The sequence below is a fragment of the Trichosurus vulpecula genome, chromosome X, assembly GCF_011100635.1.
Source record: "Trichosurus vulpecula isolate mTriVul1 chromosome X, mTriVul1.pri, whole genome shotgun sequence".
NCBI lineage: Eukaryota > Metazoa > Chordata > Mammalia > Diprotodontia > Phalangeridae > Trichosurus > Trichosurus vulpecula.
The window spans coordinates 49171847-49198625 of record NC_050582.1 but is presented as its reverse complement, the minus strand read 5'-3'; the positions used below and the strand labels follow the sequence as shown (position 1 = coordinate 49198625).

General features: G+C 41.0%; 1 protein-coding gene across 5 annotated transcripts in view; it reads right to left on the bottom strand.

Moving 5' to 3' along the window:
• TENM1 (teneurin transmembrane protein 1) overlaps positions 1-26779 on the bottom strand; it is a 448583-nt gene that overhangs the window by 124386 nt on the left and 297418 nt on the right. For all 5 annotated transcript variants that reach the window (XM_036739968.1, XM_036739972.1, XM_036739969.1 and 2 more), the window contains one exon: positions 19068-19284. In XM_036739968.1, the coding sequence (XP_036595863.1) occupies positions 19068-19284 (217 nt within the window). The remainder of the gene's footprint in view (positions 1-19067; positions 19285-26779) is intronic.

Here is a 26779-nt window from a genome sequence, read left to right as displayed (position 1 = left end):
CCCTCCGTGAGTTTCCAACATGCCAAAGCATCTGTGGTTGACAAGGAGACTTTGCAACTCCAAGGGAGTGGGGAGGGGAGAGCAGAGTAGAGGGTTTTCCAGTTTCTTTCAGTAAGATGGCTTAGATTCTCCACTCTCGTGACATTTTTGCACAGTCATCCTGACATAGTCTATTTGCACCATATGCACCAAGCTCAGTCCTCTGGGTTATTTCATGAACACTAGTCGACGATATTTTCTCATAGTTTGCAAAAGAAACACACCTTCATTTTGTGAGGCAGACAAGCCCATTGCAGTTGTCAGTGTTCTGGGCTTTTCTCTTCCATCTCTCTCTTGGCTCATCTTCTTTCCCTTTCAGGGGAGGCCTGCCTTTTGACTCTCCTGCTCTTTAATATTCCTTCTCCTTTATGAAGTGCTAACGACTCATCAAAGTCATCATTATTCAAGACACTGTCTACCTGTTCTTCTCATTCAGTTCTCTCATTATTCATCAATAATGCATGTGTACTGGTCTTTCAACTCAACTTTTTTTTATTCTTTATATTTTAGGAGCTCCACTGACTTACAGTATATGATAAAGCCTCATAAAACTCATTATTCTACATTTATCAGTATTGAACTGTCTTTGTAACGTATTAGACTTGAAATGTTCTAAGCCTCCCCAGATCTGGCTGCATTTGTCCTCATTATTTACACACTCAATGTCATCCATTTCTCACAAGAAGAATGCTTAGCACATTTTGCCCCTGGATTACCAGTACTTTTTGCAATTTTTGACCAACATCGGTCATCCAGAGGCAATATACGTTTCATAAATTAAGCGAATGCATTAAAATGCTATTTTTTATTTGCGACACTATTGACTGACACTACATTTCAGATAGGGCTGATAAATCCACTTAGCAAGCGAACTCTCCATTTTCAAAGGAAGGCCCTTAACCTTCCCCAGGTTATCCTCCTCAGTGATTTTTGCTACAACTTCTTAGCAAGTGCCAGGATAATAATAGCTAATAGTAATAGCTAAGACACACTAGCATACATAATAGCTAATAATAATATTAGCTAAGACATACAGTAATTTAAGGTTTGAAAAGCACTTGCTGCCTTGTTTGATGCTCACAATAGCCCTGTGAGGTAGGTGCTTTTATATTCATCCCCCCTTTTTAAGAAAATAATAAAAAAATAAATGAATAAGCTGAGTAAGGACAAATGGTCATATATCTAGCCCAGGGTCATCTCTTTAGCAAGTGTCTGAGGAAGCCTTTGAACTCAGTTTTTCTTGACTCCCAAGTTCAGGACTCTGTCCCCTGTGGCATCTAAATCTCTAGATAAGACAGTGCTTTCAGGTTCAGCTGCCATCTCATGAATCTCCTCTACCTAAAAGCAATAGGCTGCGATCTCTCTGTTTCTCACCAGAGCCCTATCTTCTCGTTAGGTTATTCAGGTAAACGTAATGTCTTCACATATTTAAAGCAAAGTTTAGACCCTTAAGGGAGAATGGAATGATACTGAAACTTTAAGGCAGGCAGGTGCTTGGCAGCTGTTCTATTCTATTTAACCATAAACTTGGCTCTGTGTGTCTTAGCATCTGACAAGCTGGTGTCCATTTGTTGATACCAAATATTACGCTGTGGATTTCTTTGGTGAGCTTAATACAATGAGTGTGCACTTACATAATAAGAACACATACACCATGGGGATTGTCTGTTTTCTTCCCATTCACAGATCTCCTCCTGCACTGGTTTTGTCAGCTGGAGTAATTTTTGAATTGAGCCTTTTGGCTCAAATGTGGACTCTGCCCTATTAATACAGGCCAGGGGAAGACTGTCTGAACTTAGATGGATGTGTCCAATGCCACACTGACAAACTGTCACTATGTTAGAGCAACAAGCGCCGGAGAATTGCATCTTCTCTCTCCCTACAATTCAAAGCTGAGTCCTCTAGCTATTTAGAGGCCTGGCCTACAACATTGGAGTTTCTGGGAAAGCCTCATTTTACTGAGTTGGGTAATTTTACTGAGTTATCCATTGCACTGGAGGTAGAACCCATCCTAAAAAACATGGTGTTGCAACAATTTGGCTAGCAGCTATTGTGGGGATGAAAGACTAACACAAGCCCAACAACAAGAATGCTGCCAGCACAGGTTCTTTTGATCTGCTTTACTAAGGAAAGCAATGGTTAAGGAGTTAACAATCTTATTTCAACCAACATACAAATATCATTCACTTAATTCAGGGGGAAAAGCCAGCACCCTGAGCTTTAGAGCAAATACAAACAAATTACAAAATACATTATAAACAGACCAAATACAATTCATAGTTACCAAGAAACCATCAACATCTAGGTGGACGAGCCTGGAGGCTCTTAGAGTGGCTGCCCAGAGTCCCACGCCAACACTCCTCCAGGAGTGAGAGCCTCAAGGGAGAACGCCAACCTCTGGGTTTGTATATCTTGTTCAGGGTCAAAGGTGAGTCACACATGCGACTCACCCATGTGACCTAAAAGCATCACAAAAATGCAACTTAAACCCATGTGGTCTAAAAGCCTCTGATGTCACAAACATGTCATTCAAACCCATGTAAACTAGGCTTTCCCTTGAGGCAAGGAGGTCATCAAGGACTCCTAATTTAATCAAGGAAACAAAGGCCAAACTATTGAAGGGCACTTGATTGAATAAGTGCTAAAAGCCCTGCTTAATTACCAATACACATGGCATGGTTGACTGAGAGCTATCCTTAAAATTGGGAAGACCTGGCTTCAAGTCCTGCTTCTAGGACCCTGTAACTAATAAGCTGCTTGTTAACTCTGATTCCTAGGGTTTCATTCATTCTAGACTCCCTTTTCTCATTGTATTTACAGACTATCCCCAGCCTTCAATCACTGCTTGGTTCCTTTCTTCTCTTTTCTTATTTGTTGTATTTTGTCTTCTTTGTCAAATTTCCAATAATCATTTGACACCTCAGGCAATAGCATTAACCTCAAGCACAGAACTTAGTTTAAAAAAAAAAACCCAGGCTGAAAATTAAATTGCTGGAAGAAGATGTAATTTACTACATTGTATTTCTGATTAAAATCTTTGGTAAGGAAAATTAGGCTCTAGGCTAGGGAAGTGACATCCATTTGCTTTTGTTGATTACATGGGCCTAAGCACCCTTTGAAGGGTAACTCATTGAAAAACAAGGACCTGAACAGCAGGGAGCTTAGCAGCAGCGGGGCAGGTTTGGTTCTTTTGTCCACAATTGACAGCTTTGGCTAAGTGTGAACACTCAGAGCAGTGGACTGAGGGTTAGGAAATAGGATTCATTCTCTTCTGCCTTCTGCTGCTAGCTTGCCCTGGGACATTTTCTCCACCCCATTTCTACCACATGTAGTTACAGAGTCTGACTCTGCCTGCCTTACCTTGAGTTTACTTAATCTTGAGAGCTGGGAGGGCCCTAGGAGGCCACCTACTACACACCAATGTGTACTTGGACATGAATTCCCTCCATAACAGCCTATGATTATAGGATTATGGATTTAAAGATGGAAGGAACCTTAGTGCTCATTTCATCCAATCCCCTTATTTTACAGTTGGGGAAACTGAGACCAGAGAGGCTCATGGGCACACAAGTAGTAAAAAGGAGAACTGAAATTAGTCTTTCTACTACGCCACATTGGAAGACAAGGTCCTGAAAAAAAATGAGGAATAGAACAAAGTCATTTTGATAGAGGGGAAGGAGTTGGTGAAGGGTCATTGGATATTGCCGAGGGAGGCCAGTTCTGGGCCTCCCAACAGGCTTATTAGGCGGGAGAGGGACAGTAAAGAAAGGCAGGAGGGCAAATCTCGGTCAGAGCACAGTCTCCTCCTCTGCCATTACATACCTTGGTAATGATTTCCTCTGATCCTGTTAAGAGACTCCCTCCGTGTAAAGCCCGGGGGAGATCAAGGGTCCTCATTTCTTTACTACTGTGATATTTAGAAAGCACTTTCCTTACAACAACCCTGAGAGGTAGATAGTGTTAGGTGGCTTCCCCTTACTTTTTGTTGTTGTTCAGTCATTTCAGTTGTGTCTGACTTTTTCTGACCCTGTTTGGGGTTTTCTTGGCAAAGACACTAAAGTGGTTTGTCATTTCCCTTTCCAGCTCATTTTACAAATGAGGAAACTGAGGCAAACAGGGTGAGGTGACTTGCCCAGGGTCACACAGCTAGCAAGTATCTGAGGCTGGATTTGAATTTGGGTCTTCCTGACGCCACGACATTCTAGCCACTGTACCACCAGGCTGCCCTTACTTTACAAATAGGTAAACAGGTTCATAGAGGGGAAGGAACCTGCATAAAGCCACACAGCTTGTCAATAGTGTTGAGTTCTATGCTAGCACCTCAGAACTCCTAAAGCTCTCCTGATCAATACTACACAACCCAGAGTCCCCCCAGTGTAGTGAGGACTCAATCCATACTTGGTGCTTGCTTGTTTGATTTTGTGATTTTTCTCTCAGGCTGGTTCTGCATCTGTCATTTCCAGCTTTGTAGGGATAGTATTTTCCTAGCCCCACACGAACCTATAAATGGTTTACGTTGGTTGGATCACCAACTTGTGTTCATGTATTTGTGTGTATGGAGGGTGAGTGGGTTGAGAAGAATCATGCTGAATCTCTAAGAGGGGACTCAAATCCACTCTACTATCTGGATTATCTAGTCTTCTTGCAGAACTGAAGCATCTCCTAGGGAAGTTTGGTTCCTCTAAAGCAGGGCTGTCCAAAACACAGGGCGTACGCCCCCATGAGGCCTGCCTGTGTCCACCACAAGTGCAGAAACTGACACAAATGCTTTAGTTAAAGCATTTATGTCAATTTCCATGCCCGTAAACATAGGTGAGCCACATAAAAGTGCACTGCAGGCTGATCTAAAGGGTTGCTATCCCTTCCCATAGAGCCTGGCGAGTATCACAATGGGGCCAATAGCCTGCTTGAGGGAGAAGGCCCAGTGTGCTAGTGTGCCAGTATGCCAGTAACTCTGGATTGTATCTGAGCAGCCCTCATTCACCAATACTCTTCCAGGCCTGAGACATCTTTTCCAAGTACTTAGAACTTTGCCTGTTACCTTGTCTAGTCCCAATCAAGCCAAGTATCTTGGCTAGACTCATTTGACAGTTGGAAGATGGGAGCCGCAGACCACCAAAGTGATCTTGTTTGGAGAATAAAAATAGAAGCTGATTTTATTTAGAAGAAGCTGAAGCTGATTTTATTTAGAAGAACCTGAATGACCACATGTCAGGCATGGGAGTCTTACACCGGGTGGAAAGTGGGCTAAATGCCTGCTAAGGTTCGTTCTGACTGAGGTTGTTGATAATATATTTGTGACCTACTTCATAGATCGGTTGGGAGGATTTTAGAGAATGCTTTGCGATACTTGCATAACAGATGAATATCCTACAATTCCAAATAACAGGATGGGGTGTTGCGCTTTGTCGATGAACTCTTTCAGGGCACGAGAGTTTTGTTCATTTGGCCATTTACACTTTCAGGGATGTCAGTGGTACCTTCCTGACCTATAAGAATAAACATGTCTCCTCAAATGCCTCACAAAGGCAATAGCTACCTTATCATTCATTTCTGGATGCTTCATAATTTTAGGCACATTTAAGGCAGTCCTTTCCCACATGTCCAATGGGCTCATGTACCACATGTGGTGGTTTCTGATATTTTTTATCTATTCTAGTCCAGCATTACAAAAACACTTCCTAGGGTTACAGAAGAAACATTTCCAAGTCCTTAAATGCAAATTTGTAAATGGTCATATTCAAACCCAATCAAAACTCATTCTTTTTTCCTTAAATGAGCTGGCTGATTTAATCCCTGTTTCCCTGGTGGGGAGCTCACATAAATCACACCTACCAAGTGGCTAACATTAAAAGCAGCTGGGAGCATTAGGCAACAGCATTTGAATACTCTGGGAAGGGCAGGGCTAATGAAAATGCAGTTATCTTTTGAGGCAGAAATATTTTCCTCATGGCTAAGGATATTTCTAGAAAAAACAAAATGAGGCCACTCATCCCATGTTGGGGTGGGGATTTTCCCATGTGCCCTGGTAATTGCTTGTCAAAAGTCAGTTTGCTTTGAATGGCTGAGATCCCTTCCCACTCCCAAACCCCCACTCACCCAAGAAAAGTGGGGGGAAAAGAGCAAAAGCAAACTGATGCCTCAGTCACATTTTTGAAAATGTGGAAAGGCCCACATGCTTCAGGCAGACATGTTTCTATTGGTCTAGCTGTGAATCCTGAAAGCTTTGTCCAAGAAGCCCTTGTAGTTCTTCTGGAATAGGTCCAAGGTTGCCCATCTTTGGTGAGACTAGGTGGTTTCTTATCTTCAGAACAGGCCTCATTGGTCTCTCTTATCACTTCCAAGTGAATCTGGCTTTTAACTTCCAAATGATCACCTAACCTAGGGAGGGAGCTAGGCACACAAAGTACCCAACAGTGCTGTTCCAGGTTACTGTCCCTCCATCCTCTAACTGGGCAAAATACCTACAGATGGGACTTGTGGTCCTGGTTCTGCTGCTTACTGGCAGGATAATTTTGCATATATTCCTTGGTGGCATGCTTTGTTAAAACGGGATAATAGTACTCTCCCTTCCTTACCTCATAAGGAAATACTTTCAATTTGTAAGAAGGAAGTTATTACTACTGATTAATTGGGAAAAAAGATGCTGTTGGTGGTGGGACGGCAAATGTCTATTGAGCAACGATTGGGTGCACTGCATGCATGTGGATTTGCTCATCTGGCTGGGAGGATTCAGATAGTATCGAGAACCTTCATTACTCTATGGCCCCCTTGTAATCCAGAGCACACACTGGTGAGACAGCTGGCCAGGCTTAGGGACCCAGTATGTACCGGGTGAGCAGAGCAAAACTAACTGGCCCCTGTGGAAACGGAATCTCCATCCACGGCCTCATTAGCACTGTGTACTAACCAACCAGTCACAGATACGTGGCTTTATGTATACAGATACAGTAGGAGATAAAGATTTTATGTCTGCTTGATCCTTTCTGACCTGGACCCTAATTGAACAATAGAAACAAGGTTAGGAAGAAAATAGGATGATAGGAATTAGAGGTGGGAATCATCTAGTTCAAACTGCTCTTTTTAAAGATGGGAAAACTGAGGCCCAGAGAAGGGAAGGGACTTGTTAAAGGTAGTATAAGTATTAAGTCGCAGGGCCAGAATTCAAGTCTATGTCCTCTATAATTTCAAATCTAGTATCAGGATGTACTCCAATGAATAAGGTCTATTCATGCTCCCCCCCTCCCCGGTTTAGGTACTGTTAGCTCAAATATTATTACTAATTACAATTATTAGAAATAACACAACAGGTGAGTACTGAAATGATGTTATTAGAAGCAACCAATTAAATCTTTTTCTTAGGCAAGCAGTAATTGCTTTTTCTTCTTCTTTACCTGCAGGTTTACAAAAAGAAATTAGTCACACAACTGTTCTTTGTGCTGCCTTCAGGAGCAAGTCAGCACTTAGAAATCTTGGACCCTTCTGGGTTTGGGATTAATTTCTTTTTGCATGGGGGTGGGGAGCTCAGTATGTAGGTGAAGACAATCTCTTAATTACTCTATCTAATGGCTTTTTCTCAATCCTCATCCTTCTTGACCTCTCTATAGCCTTTTAACACTGTAGATCAGCCTGTCTCTTTGATACTTTTATTCTCTCTAGGTTTTTGTGACACTGCTCTCTCCTGCTTCTTAGTCTCCTTTGCTGGATCTTCATCCAGGTCATGCTCACTAACTGTGGGTGTCCCAAAGGGCTCTGTCTTGGGGCCTCTGATTTTTTCCCTCTGCACTATTTCACTCAGTCTTCTCATTACTTCCCATGGATTTAATTATCATCTCCATGCTGGATTCTCAAATCTACTTATCTATCCCTAACCTCTCTGCTGACCTTCAGTCTCACATCTCCAACTACTTATTGGGCATCTTGAAATAGATGTCTCACAGACATCTTAAACTTGACATGTCCAAAATGAAACTTATTACCTTCACCCCCTCCAAACCTCCCCTTTCCCTAACTTCTCTATTACTGTTGAGGGTACCACCATCCTCCCAGTCACCAAGTCTCGAGACCTAGGTGTGATCCTTGACTCCTCATTCTCTCTCAACCTCCATATCCCATCTGTTGCCAATGCTTGTTGATTTTTTCATTTGTAAAATCTCTCAAATATGCCTCCTTTTCTTCCCTGACACCACCATCACCCTCATCACTTCACACCTAGACTATTACAATTGTCTGCTTGCTACAAGTCTTTCCCCAGTCCGTCCTCCACTCAGCTGCCAAAGTCATCTTCCTAAAACACGAATCCAACCATGTCACCCTGCTCCCTATGAAATCAACTCAGGTGGCTTCAGGATCAAATATAAAATCCTCTGGTTGGTGTTCAAAACCCTTTATAATCTGAACTACCCTCCTACCTTTCTAGTCTTCTCACACCTTCCCCACCTCCTTCCCCACTGACCACATCCCGTGACAATGACCTCTTTGCTGTTGTTTGAACAACATTCTATCTCCAGATGCGACACTTTTTCTCTGGCTGCCCCACCCCATACCTAGAAATTCTCTTCCTTTTCATCTCTACCTCCTGGTTTCCATTAAGTCGCAGTTAAAATCTTTTCCCTATCCCCTTTAATGTTAGTGTCTCTCCTCTATTGATTATGTCCAATTTATCCTGTCTCTAACTTATTTGTACATGATTGGTTGCCTGCTGTCTCCTCCACTTGAGTCCTTGAGATCAGAAACTGTCTTTTGCCTTTCTTAGCGCAGTACCTGACACATAGTAGGTGCCTAATATGTATATACTGACCAGCTGTCTGAAGGCAGCATACAGAAGGACTGTAACCACTGTTGGGTCTGTTGGTTAAGTATGGGAATGGAGGATTTATAACTTCAGAAGTAGAAAGGGAAGAAAGAAAGAAAGGAGAAGAAACTGAGGCCCAACAGTACACAGGTAGTATCTGAGGTAGGATTTAAATCAGGGCTAGGATTTTTTTAGACCTGTGTTCAGCTGAACAGAGACATGGCATCCAATATATTGGTTAGTCCAACTAAACACCAATGTCTCACAAGTGGATGGATCAATTAATTGAACCCTATTTTGGAATCTGAGATAATTTACCCATGAGGCAAGCTGATGCACGAAGCAAAGTAATCTCTCTAATCTCTATCCACTGACTCCTCTTCTCCCCATAAGTAGGCTCAGGTCTCCCTCCTTCTATGACTTTCTCTCTCTTCACCCCCATTCCATCCTTAAGAAACTTTCACGTGACCCTTCCATCCCCTCATGCTATCATCCTATATGTCTCCTCTCATTCACATCATCACCTTACTTTCTTACCTCCCACTTATTTTTCTACAATCTGGCTACAGAATCCACTACTCAAGTGAAACTGCCCTCTCCTAGGTTACCAATGTATATAATCCCACAGACTTCTCAATCCTCTTCCTTCTTGACCTCTCTGAAGTCTTTGACACACACTGTTGACTGTCTCTTCCTCCTGGATATTCTCTCCTTCCTAGGTTTTTGAAATACTGCTTTCTCCTGGTTATCCTCCTACTTCTCTGGCCTTTCCTTCCTGGTGTCTTGCAATGGCTCATCATCTTTGTCCAGTCACCTAATGTGGATGTACTGAAGGGCTTTGTCTGGGCGCTCTTCTCAGCCTGCACTTTCTGTGATTTCATCAACTCTTAATTATCATCATTAACTTCCCTATTTTTGTTCAGGGCACCATAAGCATTCTAATGACCCAGACCCTACCTAATTCCCCTAGATGTGACTGTTCTCCCCACTGTATCCCTGAAGTGACATTCTATTTATTTCGTATGTATTGTATACTTATTTATGTACACACTGCATCCTCCCTCCTCCAGGAGAACATAAGCCCCTACGAATGGAAGTCCTCAGTTTTCCTTTTGGATTTTGCATCTGCAGTACTTAATACGATGACTTGAACATAGTTGCATGTAATAAACTCATGATACTTGAACTGAGTTATTGATATAAATAAGACTGAAAGGCATATTCAGCTTTTGTAAGAAAGTCATCTGCCCTAAAGAACTCCTAAACCCTTGAGAATTCTCCAGCATGCAAACAATTAAATTGTTAATTCTTTAAGGCTATTTCACCAGACAGCTCTATTTAGTAGCACATATTCTTCCACAGGTCACCATTACTTTGTGAGGAGTTATTGGAATTTATGAGAATTTGGAAGGCCACCCAATCCAAGAAGCCCACTGTGGTTTCTTTCAGCTCCTGTACAAGTGGCCTAATGTCCTTCTCCAGAGCTAATAAAGGTGTGTGCACCCAAGGCTGGAGTCCTGCTTATTTCCCCCTCTGGAGGTTCTTAATGTGGAAGCACTGGCATTTTCTGAGGGAATGTACTTTTCTTTCATTGTATTTATATCCCCAGGGCCTGGAAAGGCTTAATGGCAGCTCATCTGCTCCTCTGTCACTGAGTGTCAGGATCCCAACTGTCCCCATCTAACATAATCACTTACATAGGATATCAGATGGCAGGAAATGGGCATGTCAAGGCGGTTCAATATATAGATGAATGGTATGAACCTATTACCAAGTGTAATATCCATTAACCTCATGAGAGAAACAATCAATCTCATCTAATTTGAATTATCTTGAAAGAATCAAAGATGCAGAGAAAGTTATAAGTGATGTCAAATCAACCTAGGTAGGTATAAATATTAATTTTTCAAATGAATGGTGATTGTCTTCCTCTAGTTAGTCTGCTTGGCACAAACACTATGAACTGCAGAAAAATCCAAAAATTGTGTCCAAGTTGGAAAGGAGGAAGGGAATAAACATTTATAAAGTACCTACTATTGCTAGGTACTAATGCTAAGGGCTTTATAAATATTTTCCCATTTGATCTTTGCAACAACTCTGGGAGACAGGTGCTGTTATTTTCCACATTTTATAAATGAGGAAACTGAGGCATTCAGAGGTTAAGTGACTTTCCCAGGGTCACACAGATAGTAAGAGGGTGAGGCTGGATTTGAACTAGGGGCTTCCTGACTCCAGGTCCAGCACTTTAAGCACTGTGCCACCTAGTGGCCTAGCTGGAAATATTCTCTCATTTTGAAACTAGCTAAGATGCACACTTATCCTTAATAAGCACTAAGCCTTTCCTCTTTCATGAAGTCAGTCTAAGTCAGTTCAGTAGCTGCTCATTCTATTTCACCATAGACAATTGGTCTTGCTTTAGGCTGGTGCCTGGAAACCCTCAAGTCAGTATCACTTCTTCCCCATAAGATCAGGTCAACAACTAATTCAGATCGATCATGTCCCTCCAATGTAGCAGAGACTCCAAACTCAACAACCTAGGCCACCTGCTAGCAGTCAAGTTTGTAGCAGAATCAATGTATGCGAATGTGACCAGCACAGCTGCACTGTGTTTAATCTTCCCCTCCAGTCTTGATCTAGGACCAGCCACTCCTTTGGCCTCTCCCTGGGTTGGAATGGATGGTACCTCCCTACTTCCCTAAGTGCACCAAAGCATGATTTATTAAAGAAGTTATGCAAAGTAATTAGTGCTATTATCAGGCATCATGAATAATCAGGACCAGGATTCAGAGTTTAATCTTAAAGAGAGGTCTACCAAAGGAGGGCTGGGGTAGACAGAGTGCTTGCCAAGAGCTCCATTCGCAGGGATGTATGCTTTTCTGTCTTTGCCTACCACTATCACCAGTACTTCTATTTGTTTTTTGGGCCTCCCATGTAGTACATTTTTGTAGTATTTGTAGATAGCTTTTGTTTTCTCAATTACCCCAAAAGGAGCAGAATCAACAGTGCCAAGTGATGGAAGGAGGTGAACAGTCTTTCTCCTAACTCCCTCAGCGTGCTGTGATGGCAAAGAGGGCTGGAGTTGCAGTCATCATTCCTAGTTGTATTATTTTGCTAAGTGCGTCACCTTCGGCAAGTCATTTCCACTCTATCAATTTCCACAAGTCAATCCCTCATTGTAAAATGAAGGAGTTGGGCTGGACAATCCTCTGAAAATAAGTTTAGCTGGAGGTGGGAATGGGAGATACTATATAGTAGTTTTAGGCTGGGTTAAAGATGGGCAGGGCATGCTCACAGTGGAATGCCTAGAAAGCCAAAGACACAGCCATGACTGTACTGTCATCATGGAAATGCTTCCACCTTTCTGAGTTTTATTCCTGGCTCTTTGAAGGACCACAGCCTTACCCTTTAAAGACACTAGCTCTACATTTGGGAACTGACTTTCCGTTGGGCCTTAACATCACCTGTATGGCCCATGTGACCAAAAAGAGTTCTTCTTTGGCAAATGTGAAAAATGTCAGCCCATGAGACTCAGTGGAAACCTGCCTTATACTGCTTTGCTTAGGCCTCTGGGTCGTTAGCCACTGCTAACATGCTAGCACTGTCCTATGTAGCTGGTTGCTTCTGGTAGTATTTTGTTCTTTAAAAGCATTATTCCATTAGTGATGGTGAGTGAAATGTCTGGCTTTGCAAATTACTGCTGTCATTTAGTTTAATGTACTCTGGTTTTACATATTTATAAAAACCTTTTCCATTATTGATAGTGATTAAATGCTTAGGCACCAAAGATCAATAATGCATCTATTCACCTATTTACATTATTAAAATATAATAAGCTGTACAGGGCATGTATAATATGTGATTTACTCTGCAGATACTTTGGAAATAGATGCAAAAAAGAAACCTGAAATGAATCCTATTCAGTGTGGAACAAAGGAATGAAAGCTGGGTTTCAAGTCAGGGGGGTTCTAAGGCCAGCTCTGCTACCGATTACCTATGAGACCCGAGCAGGGACCTAACATTCAAGAGAAGGTCTCAGTGCCCTTCCCTGAAAAATGAAGGGACCTCAAAGTTGCCTTCTTGCTCTAAATCTGGGATCTTAAAAAAGGAAGGAGACCAGTAAGTGGTGAGTTTGGGAAAGATTCCGTTCTGAGACAATTAGCAATGGAATTTGAACTCCACGAAAACCTTGAGCCCCAGGTGGCTCTTAATATGAGAAAGGTCTGGACAGTCTGACATGCCGCAAAAGGACATTGAAAAAAACTCAATTTTCTGGATGATGGATATGAATAGATAGAGTAGGTATCAGGGGAACATGTTCTACCCCCTGGTACCTTGAATAGTGTGCACATGGGGCAGTATCTTTGGCATTCTGTGGTCAAATGTGATATTGCCCAAATGTGACAGCTAATACCATGACCACGGTGACAGTGCTTTGAGAATTAAAAAGAATGTACAATTCTACACAATTAAAACCAATTATTCTTTAAAAGCTGTCATAAAAACTTCAAAAAATTATTGTACCAAAATGCATTAAATTTGATAAAAATTTTGAAAAATTCACTTCTAAAGTGCTTATATTTTCAAAGATATCATTCTCCTATTTTGGATTTGGCCTCACATATATATGATATGATTACAGTAAGCCATGTTTTCCAGAGAAAGGGTTATACCAAGAGAAGTCAATAAGCATTTATTATGTAATTACTATGTGCCTGGCACTATGCTCAACACTGGGAATGTGAAGAAAGGCAAAAGAAAGTCCTTGCTCTCAAGGAGCTCAGTCTAATAGGGGTAACAAGTAAACGACTATGTACAAACCACATACATATACATATACATATATGTATATATATGTACGCATGTACATGTATACACACACACACACATATATATATAGTATATATTTCTAGGTAGTAAGTTGGCTGTAATCTTAGAGGGAAGGCACTAAAATCAAGGGCTGGAAAAAGCTTCGTGTAGAAGATGGGACTTCAGTTGAGACATTAATGAAGCTTGGGAAGTCGGTGGGGGGCAGTGATGCAGAGGAAGGGCCTTTTAGTCATGGTGGAGAGGCAGAATTGGGAGATGGAGTGTCTTGTGCAAGGAACAGCAAGAAGAACATTATTATTGGATATGGAGTATAGGATGGTAGGGAGGATGTGTAAGAAGACTAGGAAAGTAAGAGGAGGCCAGGTTATAAAGAGCTTGAAAAGCCAAGTAGAAGGTTTTATATTTGATTCTGGAGGTGTAAGGGAACCTCTGAAATTTATTGAGTAGGGGGCAAGTTGACACTATCAGACCTAGGTTTTAAGAATATCACTTTGGCATGAATGGAGGGTGAATGGAAGTGGGGAGAGATTTGAGGCAGGCAGACCTCCTAGCAGGCTATTGTAATAGTCCAGCTATGAGGTGATGAGGGCCCTCACCAGGATGGTGGCAGTGTCAGACAAAGGAAGGGGACATACATGAGAGATGTTTCTGAAGTAGAACTGACAAGACATGGCAAATGATTTGATATGGGGGATGAGGCTGATAGAGAGTGAGGAGTCAAGGAAGTTATCTAGGTTGGGAGTCTGGGTGACTGGGATGATGGTGGTACTCTCAACATTGAAAGGGAAGTTAAGATGAGGAGAGGTTTGGGATAATGAGCTCGGGATATGTTGAGTTTAATTTGTCTACAGGACATTCAGTTTGAGATGTCTAATAGGCATTCGGAGATGTGAGACTGGATGTCAAGAGAGTTTAGATTGGACAAATAGATTTTAGAGATGAGAATTGAATCCATGGGAACTGATGAGATCACCAAGTAAAAGAGTATAAAGCAGGGATGAGCAAATGTTTTCTGTAAAGAGTCAAATAGTAAATATAGGCTTGGCAGGCCAAGAGGCAAAATCAAGAATATTATTTAGGTATTTATTTTTATTGACAAATTTAAAATAATAATAATAATAATAGAGTATAATTTTTTGTAAGACAGGCCTACTAGGGAGAAGAATGGGATTCATTTGGGGGTGGAATAATATTCCACTTATTTGGGGTTCAGAGTTAACTGCTCCCTATCACCAAAACTGGCTGCAAATGTTCATCTGTTAATGCTGATTTGCTATCAGATTATACATATTTAATCTTTGAAAGTGTCTTTTCATGCAGATGGACACTGCCAAATATTGATGTCAATCATGATTTTAATTGAGTATATTCATCTACAGAATTATATTAGATTCTTTTCTTGATATTTGTGTTTTAGTATATCATTACATTGTAGATTGATAACTTCTAATTGAAAGTGAGGTGGAAGCTCTTCAATTACACAAACAGATTTTGCAATAAGTCTGAAAAAAGCTGCTGGAATTGTAGTTTGAGCTCACAAAATATATCCATTGCAAATCTATGTGGGAATGGAGATCTCACTTCTTGTTTTAACTTTTGATAGCACAGGCATAACTTACATAACAATGTAAGTTGTCATCAAACTTATTTTATCCCAGTATAAATTTTGCAAATAAGTAATTTTCTCCTGTATTTTTAAGCTAAAATCATTAAGAAACATGAACAAGTCTGCATCAAAAGCTAGTTTCCAAAGCCATTTAATATTTGATAATAGTAGGTAAGAGCAGTTCTCATTCAGAAATATTTCCCATCTCAGTCCTGTGCTCAAAAAATTATAACAAAATTTTATTTCCTCTTCTTTTCCTGTTTTGACACTATGAGTATGCACTGGTAATAAAAAATAAAACATCATGGTACAGCAAAACACATGGCACTCAAAACACTGTCAAGTTATAACTGGGTCAATGGGACTTGTAGTGCTCTGAGCAGCAGTGAGAAGCAATGAGGGTGCCACATACAGTCTCTGTCACACCTATTCAACTCTGCTATTGAAGCAGCAATAGATAAATCATAAATGAATGAACATGGCTGTGTTCCAATAAAACTTTGTTTAAAAATGTCAAAATCACCCTCAGCTCAAGGGCCTTACAAAAATAGGTGGCAGGTCAGACATGGGCTGCAGGCTGTGGTTGCTGACCTCAGGTAGAGAGGCAGAAGAGAAGAGGGCCCAAGACAGAACCTTGGAGGACACCCAAACCTAGTAGACATGACCTGGATGAAGATCCAAGTTTGTCTCCAGCCCATACACTGTGTGAGACACTGTGTGTCAACAGTTCTGATTTTTCAAGTTCAGTTGCTTTGTTCCAAGGGGAATACTATCCTTAGTTTCTTTGGGGGAAAAATACAGGCATTTAAAATATCAGAATGCTTATAATGCTTGAGATCACTAGGTGAAAGAATTAGAATGTACCCTGCAACACGGATAACTTGGTGTACTTAACAAATGTATCAGAGAAGCCCAGTCAAACCAGACGGAAGAGGCCTGGAGGCACCAGGCCCAGCCAGCTCACTCTGACAACTGCTAGGTCTTTCTTTTCTTTTCTAAGTTTATTGCTCCAAATATCATGCTCTAGGTCATCCTGTATACTCTTTCTGCTCTCTAAGAGAGGGTTCGAGCGGAGAGAATGATTTCTACGTAAAGACACGACAGCAATAAAACAAATTTCAAAAACCTCTGGGAAAGAGGTTAGATGATTTAAATTCATATACGCCAAACTCCCTCTTTTTCTTTCTCCACCCGCCTCTTCCCTTTTCTGAAATTAAACTCAGAGAAAGCAGAAATTAATTAATATTGCTTTTCAAAAAAATTTTTATTATGTATATACACATTAGCCAGTCCAAATAGTGGGCAATGTCAAATCTTAATATTACCCGGAAAAGGTGGGTTGAGGTTAAGTGCTGGAAAAACAAACAAATTTGCAACAGTTATGAAATCCTGGCCCTTAAAGACCAGCAATTATTAACATTTTAAGTGTGTGGGTGACATTTCTGGAAATTCAGTAATGAGCAAACTCTCTTGATTTGTTTTTCTTAAGAAGATTACTCAGACCTCTTTGCCTAAGCATGGTATAAAGATAGCAAACTATAACCCTCCATAGGCCTACAAGGTTCTACTAACTAGGGCGTATTGTAAAATACCTGGAGCATCACCCTAATGAACATCCAATGCCTACAGAAATTGCAGAGGTATCTCAATGAAAGAGAAATTAACTATGGGGAGTATGACAATATTATGGGAGCTTTCAAAAAGGGTGAAGACCATGTTGCTTAACTATCCATCAGCTGAACATTTATTGTAGTGACTGTGTGGAAGAATAATATAAATACAATTTAAAAAACTGCATCATGGGGCTTCCTTTTCTTTCCTTTTCTATGGAACTACAGTTTTGAAATGAAAAGGTGAGTCAACGAGAAAATAGATTTGAAACTCACACGTCTTTTTCTTTTTTGGGGGGAGGGAGGGTTGGAGGAATATGTCTAATGTATGAAGCAAGGTCAAGTTGACTCATGTGGGCATCCATACAAGCCCTTTAGCTACATGGAAGACCCAATGCACCAGGAAACCAGGGACACAATGGCAGCTTTTGTGTTTTGCTCTTTTTTGAGAAGATGTTGCAATTTCCCTTGACATTAATTATATTAACTAGTCTAATGAACAAATTATTTTCATGAGATTGTAATGGCAACCATGTCTTCTTTAATTGGAAAAATATGCCATGGCTATAGCTTGAGCAGAAAAAGTCACTGAGAAAATGCATGGGATCTCCCTTTTTTATGCTTCAAGGTAGCTTAGTAATGGCTGCTTTTTTTATTTACCAAACGGGCTGCACCTTGACATAATTAATAAAAATAAGTGAAACCATCTGCATGTTATAAAAAGGTTTTGATTTGGAACAGAGAATTCGAACCACCAGCTCCCTAATTTACTATCTGTGTGATCCTGTGAAAGGCATCTCTTCTCCCTGGACCTCAGGTACATGGGAACAATGATGGGGCTGGACCAGAAGGCCTCAGAAATCCCCCCAGCTCTAGATCTAGGATTCCTTGAAGTGGAGGCCAAACTCACATAATAATGACACAGGGAAACATTTCTCATTAAGTAAAAAGGTATGTTTTAAAAAATTAGGTTTTAGAACTCAAGTTTAAACCAAAAAAAGGTGGAATGTGATATTTTAATTAACTCACAGAATTTATATCTGAAAAAGACCTGCTCTTCCTTGTTGTGGTTATTTGCTAACATGTCTTTTATTAATTTTATGTGTGTGTGTGTTGCGCACACATACACAAAATCTTGGGGGAGGATTATATCTGCATATATATGTGGGAAAGCATATATCGATATTGTAGCATGTGGTGGGTAAGTTTGTGTCTGTTTCTCTCTTGTATATAGCCTTTATCAACGTTCAGAAACGAGTTTTCAACTTTTGCTTTTTCTTCTGTGCCTTGGCTACTCACAAAAGGTATTAGTATACAACAACAAAATAGACATGGATTATGATTAGAACAGGAAAGAATGCTGGACTGGAATGAGAGGCCCTGGATTCAAAGTCCACTTATGCCACCTGTCATCTCTGTGACCTTGGGCAAGTCACTGAATCTTTCTGGGCCTCATGTAAAATGAGGGTATCATTAGATGACCTCTAAGAACCCTTCCAATGCTAAATCTATGATTCTGTAAAAACCGCGACGTTCAGAACATTTCTTCTCCCCTGCTAATTCAGAATTATCCAATCGATGTTGTCCCTAGCTTCCAGAACAATATTCTTAAGACATACTGAACATGCCACTTCCCTCCTCAAGAGTCATTAACTCCCTATTACCTTCAGGATAAAAAGCAAACTCCTCAGCCTGGCATTTAAAACCTTCCACAATCTGACACCTGCTTACCTTTCCAGACTTTTCCTATTGCACTTAATGTTCTAGCCCAACCAGCTTACTGGTTATTCACTAAAACCAGCATCTCACTTCTCGTCACTGTGCCTTTGCAAAGGCTATCCTATGTGCTTGTATACTCCTTTGTCACCTTCACCAATTATAATCCTCAGCTTGCTTCGAGGCTCAGCTCAAGTGCCAATTCCTATGGGGAACCTTCTCCCAGTTGTTAATGCTCACTGCCTTCTCACATTGTAGTGTGTTTATTTATCTGTTTAAGAATGTGAGCTTTGGGACAGCAGGACCTTATTTTGCTTTCCTTTTGGCACTCCCAGTATTTAGCTCAGCATCTGGCACAGAGTAGGTGCTAAAGAGATGTTTGAGTTGAATTAAATTATCATCATAACTCTGTAAGGAAACTTGACTCTCTCTCCCCTCCCCCTCGCCCCACCCTTCATTGATCTTAAACACATACCTGCTGTCGAATGAGACTTCTCCAGGAATGACATGAGTGCTGTCTTTGCCAATGAGAAATTTGATTCGGTCATAGAAGAGTCGTGGAGGATGCTGGGAGAGCAGGGGCTGGCTCTGCTGAATGAGGTCCAAGGGGTCTGGAGAGCCCTGGCAGAGAGGGGTGATGTAGCAGTTGCTTTGTTGGCAGCAGTCAGGGTCCACACAGTCTGTCAAACCATCTGAAAAGTAACAGTTTGGTTTTAAGTGGAGGAAAGAAAAGTCACTTTAGAAGAGCTTGATCTTCTGTTTCAGAGAAACTTTAGCAATGCAATTCAAAATGACCACCACGTTTTGACTGGGAAATATGATACATTTGCCTGTTTTTCAGAGATTTCTCCCTCATCTGAATTCATTCAGCCCAAATGGATTGCACCAGACCATGCACCAGAGGCAATGCAGAATGTTGGCTGACATTCTGCATTGGGAAGCAAAAGATATGGATTCGAATCTCAGTGTTGCTAATTCCTGAGGTTGTCTGACCTTGGGGAAGGTATTTCCTCTCACTGGAAAAATGAGGCAGACTATCTCTCAGGGCTTTTTGAGCTCCTAATCTTACATAGACTGGTGTTTTGTTGGTTAATCCATTCACAGATTCATTGCAACAAATGCTTGTTGTATGTACAGTTCCCAAGCTGGGCCCTCCAGTGAAACAAAGAGAAAAAACCAAAACCAAAAATAATGGCCAGAGACCTCGAAGAGCTTGCCATTCAGTTTTTTAACGCATACATGTCTTGTGGTTTTCGATTATATTGTGTTTACTTCATAGGATCATAGATGGAGTTGAATAGTCAAATTCAACATGTTCCAAAATGATCTTTCCCCTCAAGACGACTCCTCCTTAGGACTTCCCTGTTCACCGTCAGTGACACCAGGCCTCATCTAGTTAGAAATCTCAGCATTTTTATTTGACAATTCCCTTTCCTTCACCTTTCCCATTCCAATAATTTACCAAGTTCTATCAAAGTCTAAGGGATCTTAGAGGTAAGCTAGTACAACCCCTTCATTTTATAGATGAACTGAGGCCCATGGAGGTTAGGTGACTTGCCCAAGGTCATCCAGCTAGAAGTAGCAGAGCCTGGTTTCAAACTCAGGTCCTCTAAATCCAGCATGTTTTTCTATTGTACTGTGTCGCTTTCCTATGCTGGATGAGGTTGGTATGAATTTCATTGACAGAAATAGGGATCGATCTATCAGCTCTTCTCTAGAAAGTTATGTTCTAAATATATGACAAAATAGTTATTTTTCTCTTTAAAAAAGTCCGTATTCTGTGTTAAGGTGAGTGAGGATCTATCCTCTTTTTCTCTCCTCTCTCTTGACTCCCAAAAAGAGATAATGTAATGAAATCTGGATAAGGAGCCAAACTCATTTCTCTTTACTAGTTTTATGACCCTGAGCAAGTCTCTTCCCCTCTCTGTAAAGTGTAGGTATTAAGTAAGATGACCTCTGAGGTCCCTTCCACCAAAGGATCTACAATCCTCTCTCTAATGGAAAGCAAATCCCTCTATCCCCTTTTATTTCCTCCAGGCCCTTACTCAGCCCCACCGGCTCATCAGTCTTTGATCTATCTCTTTCCACTGGCTCCTCTACTCCCCAATGCTGAACAAGCCTTCCTCTTCAACCTCTCTATCTGGCTTCTCTCCTACTTGTCACCACTAAACTTCTTGAAAAATATCTTCAATTCCTCATTACCCTTTGTATTTGTTGTTCCTTTATCCCTTGAAATCTGACTTCTGCCCACACCAATGTACTGAAACAGTTCTCCCAAATGTGCACAGAAACCTCTTTCCACATCACTAAATACAATGGTATTTTCTTAGTTCTCATCCTCCATAATCTCCTTCCAGCATTTTACACTGGTGACCACCCCCTTCTCCTTGATAGCCTCTTTTCCTTGGCTTTTGGAAATACCCAAATTTCCTTGTTTTCTCCTTCTCTAACATTACACCTTCTCTGGGACTACCCCCCCCAACCTCTTAAGTGGGTGTTCCCCAAAATTTTGTTTTCAGCTTTCTTCTTACCATAGTCCCCTTTGCCTCAAGAGTCAATCTCATTGACTCCTTGGCTCCCATAGGAAGTCTCCTAAACCTGAATACTGGGACGTGTACCTTCCCCTCATTCCCCTCAAGCTCTAGGCCAGGGGTGGAAAACCTGTGACATCAAGGCCATGTGTGGCCTTTTAGGTCCTCGGGTGTGGCCTTTTGACCGAGTCCAAATTTTACAGAGCAAATCCTTTTATTAAGGGGTTTTGTTCTGTGAACTTTAGATTCAGTCGAAGGGTCACACTTGAGGACCTAGAGGACCATATGTGGCCTTGAGGCTGCAGATTCCTTACCCCCGCTCTAGACTCACATCTCCACGTGCCCAGTGTAACCTTCAGCTGGATGTTTCAGCTACCCAGCAAGTCAAATTCAACATGTCTCAAAATGATTATCTTTCCCCTCAAGACTGTTCCTCCTTTTGACTTCCCTGTTCACTGTCAGTGACACCAGGCCTCATCCAAGTTAGAAATCTTGGCATTTTTATTCAACAATTCCCTTTCCTTCACCTTTCCCATTCCAATAATAACTAAGTTCTGTTGATTTCACTGTTGCAAAATCTTTTGCAACTGTCTCCTTTCTGTTCCCACTGTAACTACCCTGGTAACTACCGTAATGATCCCTTCCTAATATCTACCAAACAAAGTACACAATTCTCACTTGGCATTCAAAATTACTGAATAATTGACAAAGCTACATGCCAGTCGCTGAGGGACAGGGTGTGGGCATTCTATTAATGCTGCTCAGACTGATGACTGCTCCACCTGCCTGTAGCCCAAGAGAAATCAGAGAGGACTTGAAGGAGATAGTATGTCCCATCTCTTTTATTCCCTTTCAGTTTAGTTTCTGTGAGGATTTACATCCATCATCCCCTGCTCAGTAAACCAGAAATAAGAAAGAAGAGCCATTCTGAAGGTTCTTAAGTAAAGAAATCAGTAATCCTAGTCTGGGTGTTTCACTGGGGTGAGTACAGGGCTACGTATTCTAATTACCATTGCTCCTTGGCCCCCTCTCCCCTCCACCTCCCAAAGGACATGGATCAATGGCATTGCTATGGGTTTCATGCATCTCTGTCTATCTGTTTCCTGCTGCTTAGCTGTAGGGAGAGACATCTCAGCTGGGGGCTCTGAGAGCGAGGATCACCAGGAGAGGAGGTGTTTGTAACACAAGCCCTAAGGCCCCCAGGAAATACTTTTCCCCACCATGGAGTCCTTTAAAATTCCCTATACCACAGATACAGCTTTGATTTAAAATGCAGTTTGCTTTTACTGCTTTCTCTGTTTGTTCAATGTATTTTTGCACTGACCTCTCTCTTCCCCACCCTCTCCCTACATATAGCAGCCCCCTCTAGATAACTAACTTTTAAATGCAGAGGAGTTACAAGAAAAAAAAATTTGTTTCTTTCATTCCCCCTGTCCCAATCGACAGATACGAAGAGATTTTCTATAGGTTTTAGACTTATCCACCACATTTCCAATGCTTGATGACCCATCTCATTAGTTTACCATCTCTTTGCTTTTCTAATGGAGCATATGGCTACAAGGAAAAGCAAGCAAAATGATGGAACTTTGAGAAGACTGGAGCAAAGCACACAACAATGAAAAATTGGTTTTTTACAAGGTCAGTCACTTTGATCATACATTCCATTCCTAATAAGAAAATTGGGAACAAGAAAATTGGGTTCACACATGTTTCAACCTGCCAAGCACTCAACTTGGTTTTTGAAGAAAGAAAAGGACATTAAAATAAATAAAAAATCAAAGTGAGTTAAGACAAAGGACCCCAATATCAGTCACATGAAGAATCATTTAAAATGAAGACACCAATTCTCTTTCTGTTCCATGCCATTGTAAATTCCAAGCTAATGGTTCTTATTTAATAATTGCCTATTATATGGGGTTGGCCCTCTATTTGCTGAGAAGACAGCAAGGCTTCTGTCAAATTTTGAAAGGCTATAGGCAGGAAAAGTAATAACGAGATGCAACCCCCAAATTGTAATTCGTACATGAGCCCAGTATGTGGCAAAGATCTGCTTAGCAATTATCACATTGGATAACACCCAATGCAGCCTGTCTAGACTGTTACAGAGAGGTGCAAATGAAATTCACATTGGGTGTGGGTGGTTTTTTGTTATTAACAGTTCCTTTGTTGTCTTGAATTAGAAACTGTGGCACTCTAGTGACAGCCTGGCTCTGTGTAGCAGGTATAGACATATCAAATGTTAGCATACCCTACTTTTGTTGCCTATTCCCTTTACAAGATGGAAACACACACACACACACACACACACACACACACACACACACACACGATAGCTATAGCAAAGATGAGGAAGGCTAGGTGGCCATGGCAATGCGTCTGGCTTTGCTAGTTAATGGGAATGGGGACAGCAAGTCAGAGCATGGGCTGATAAGGCCAACATCATGACTCAGTGCACAAATCAAGTTAAATCTGACAGCAACCAAGTTCATTCCCTGGCTGTACTAGTAGTCTTGCATATGCATGCCCTTGGTCAAGATGACTCCTAGTTAAAGAAGAGGGGAGGAGTCAATACCAATATGGCTCCATCCTGGATCACATAACTCAAAAGCCTGTGTCCTTTTGGTAGTGGCAACCATAACAGCATCTTCACACATAATGGACAGCCTATGCTTGGTTAATATTGAGGTATGAATGTTTCTAGGTCTCAGCATCATCATCTGGCAAATGGGGGACCTAATACTGATTTGTGTCATAAGATCATTATGAACAAGGCATAATACATGTTTCAGTGAAGCGAGTCAGAGTTTTATACATAATGATCTTGCAACATAAGCAGTTGATATAGAAACACCTTGCTTTTATCAGGAATGCAGGATGTGGCATAAGGTCCTAATTGGACATAGTGTAATCACAATATATAAATGGATAAGCACTTGGAATACAAAGGATACCTCCTCTTTCCCAAGGAAATGAGTTGGGGCCTAGAGTCAAGTGAGACAGTTATGGGTGAGAAGCAGGACAATAGCCAAATTCATAACTACTGTATACCATTCCTTGGGAAGATGAGGGAAATGCCAAGGAGCTGTGAATGTTTCTGTGGAAGGGAGGTGGAGGCAGAAGATGGAAGCCAGCAGCTACCCATCATTTCCCATCATGTAGCAGTGAGTGCAGTCAAGGGGATTATTGAGGCCAGGGGCCTGGAACAGCAGCTTAACAGGCTCTTGGCCTTTTGCACTGGCTAAAGGATTGATAAGGCATCTATACAGCATGCTCAGTTCATTGGAACGTGTCCATTTCATAGCATACATGCGCAGGTGAGATCTGTGGCAGGTAAAAGCCTATTGGAGTCAGAGTGGAACAGCAATTGTCGTTACTACCACAGCAAAAGTCTATTCATTTCAACTCCAGAGATTCAGAATTTATAATAATATGGTCAGAAGTGGAAACGAAACAGAATGAAACATGATATCCATGCAAAATGGTTTCCTAAGCAAATTAAACAAACCTGTAGGAGGAGTGTTCAAACTGCTTTCAAACATTTGTAAAACATGTTGATTAATTTTAAATCACCCACCACCATTCACCAAAATAATTCCCCTAAGGCCCTTTAAGAGGTAACACACTTAATTCCAATTTTTTAATGTACTTGAAAATAATAAAACTGTCTTTCAACTATATGTCACATCGAATACTCCCTGTCTGGCCCCCCTCTCTCATCTTATGCCACAGTAAATCTGAATTAGGGAGATCTGACTGCTTTAATTGGAGGGGCAAAGCTAAGGTGAGCCCAGGACTTCCTCAACTCAGACTACTGTCAGCGCTCTAACTTTATAACACTCTCAACATTTTCTGGGCTCAAATAGATTGATTTTGTTTTCTGTTTTTCTCTCTTATAGATTATGTGTCCTAACGCTCTTGTTGCTAATAATACTTCTAAATTTGCCTGGAGATTAACAAGTGACTGACACATTCAAAAGGTTTAATAAATCATTAATAGGCTCTTCATTGATATAGTACCTTTATCATCCACTTTAACCTAAATTACTGGATTTCAAATATTATCTCATTAATTTTCTTCACTCTATGATATCCTAATGGCAAGTATTGCTAGCTTCACTTGACATACAGATTATGTGAGGACAGGGAGCAAGAATTTTGTGCCACATTACACAGTAACAGGGTGGGGAACCTAGTGTGGAATTTAGATAAAAAACTCTCATTTTTCTTCCTTCAGAGTTATTTTTAAAGTGATAATATGTCACCAAATAGGGTGGCTGGAAATGAGACAAATGCTCAGGGGAGAGATGAAAGATAGAGAAAAGGAATTAAGAATTAATCTCCAATGAGAATAGAAGAGCAAATGGAAACGAAATCCTTGGCTCTTAGCAGGGTAAGTTCCTTGCCATTCATTGCTGTTTCTAGTTCCCCCAACTTATTACATCCTAAAGTGGGCTGTAGAATAGGCACAATATGAACTAGAATGTTCATAATTCCCACATGTGACTCATTTCTAGAGCTCAGCCTTAAGGAAAGATGACTGTATAACAAGCTTGCAAATGGCCACTTGTCCTTGGTGAGTAATGATTTATGTCAAGCTAATAATGAATGATGGTTCCTCTAACTTAATTTTCTCTCTATTTATCTTTTTCTTATTACCTTTGAAAAACCTGGCTGTAGGCCTTATTCTCTCACTAATATATGAATGACCTTGGCAAAGTCCCTTTTCCACTCTGGGACTTAGTTTCTTCCTCTGTAATATGAAGACTTTGGAGTAGATGACCTTTATGACCCTTTACAATTTTGACATTTTAAGATTCCATTATTTTTGCAAATGAATATGGATACCAATTACTAGGGGGTTCTGTGGAGCTTGGGAAACCAAAAGTCGTTTAATAATAATAATAAGAAGGAAATATAAAAGCAGAGGAAAAAAGAAGCTTTCTTGATAAACCATAGCTCACTCTGAGAATACCGTTCTCTACTGCTTTTGTTTAATTAGTGACTTCTGTATTTTGGTGGAGCTGTGATATCATCAACGTGGAGGCTCCCTCCAATGGGATCATGGCCCAGTCACAGCTTTTTATTTTCTGCAACTCTTACCTCTGTTCTCCCATAAATCTTTTATGTGGGTGCACCTAGCATGCTGGCCATCTTCCTCTAGATGTCTCTATGTTGAATGGATACAAATGGAGCAAGTGGATTGTCAATCAGTTATGTCTCTCTTGCCACTTAACTGGCCCATCTACTTTTCTCTCCTCTCTGATGACATCCTTTATACCATTTCTCTTGTGTAATCCTTCATTAGTAACGTGTTACAAAGCGCTCATGTCCACCATGCATCTCTCTAATGCTCTTTACGATCCTCCACTTAAATTCTTTAGTTAGGATGGTTTCCCATGACTTCCAGCCACACACCACCACCAAAAGAAGACTGGGCAGCTATTCACTGAGAAACTTGAGGTCATTAAAAGCATTGCATAATGTCCCAGAGGCACTCCAAATTGCTCTCCTCCTATCAGTTCTGGGCCCAGCACAGTATCTGTCCAAGAAATACACAGAGGCACCAGACCTATGGGATGTCCATACAATTGTCTATTATAGTCTGAATGGGCATTCTTTATCCACTAGATTTTTCTTCTGTGAACAGGTAAGTTAA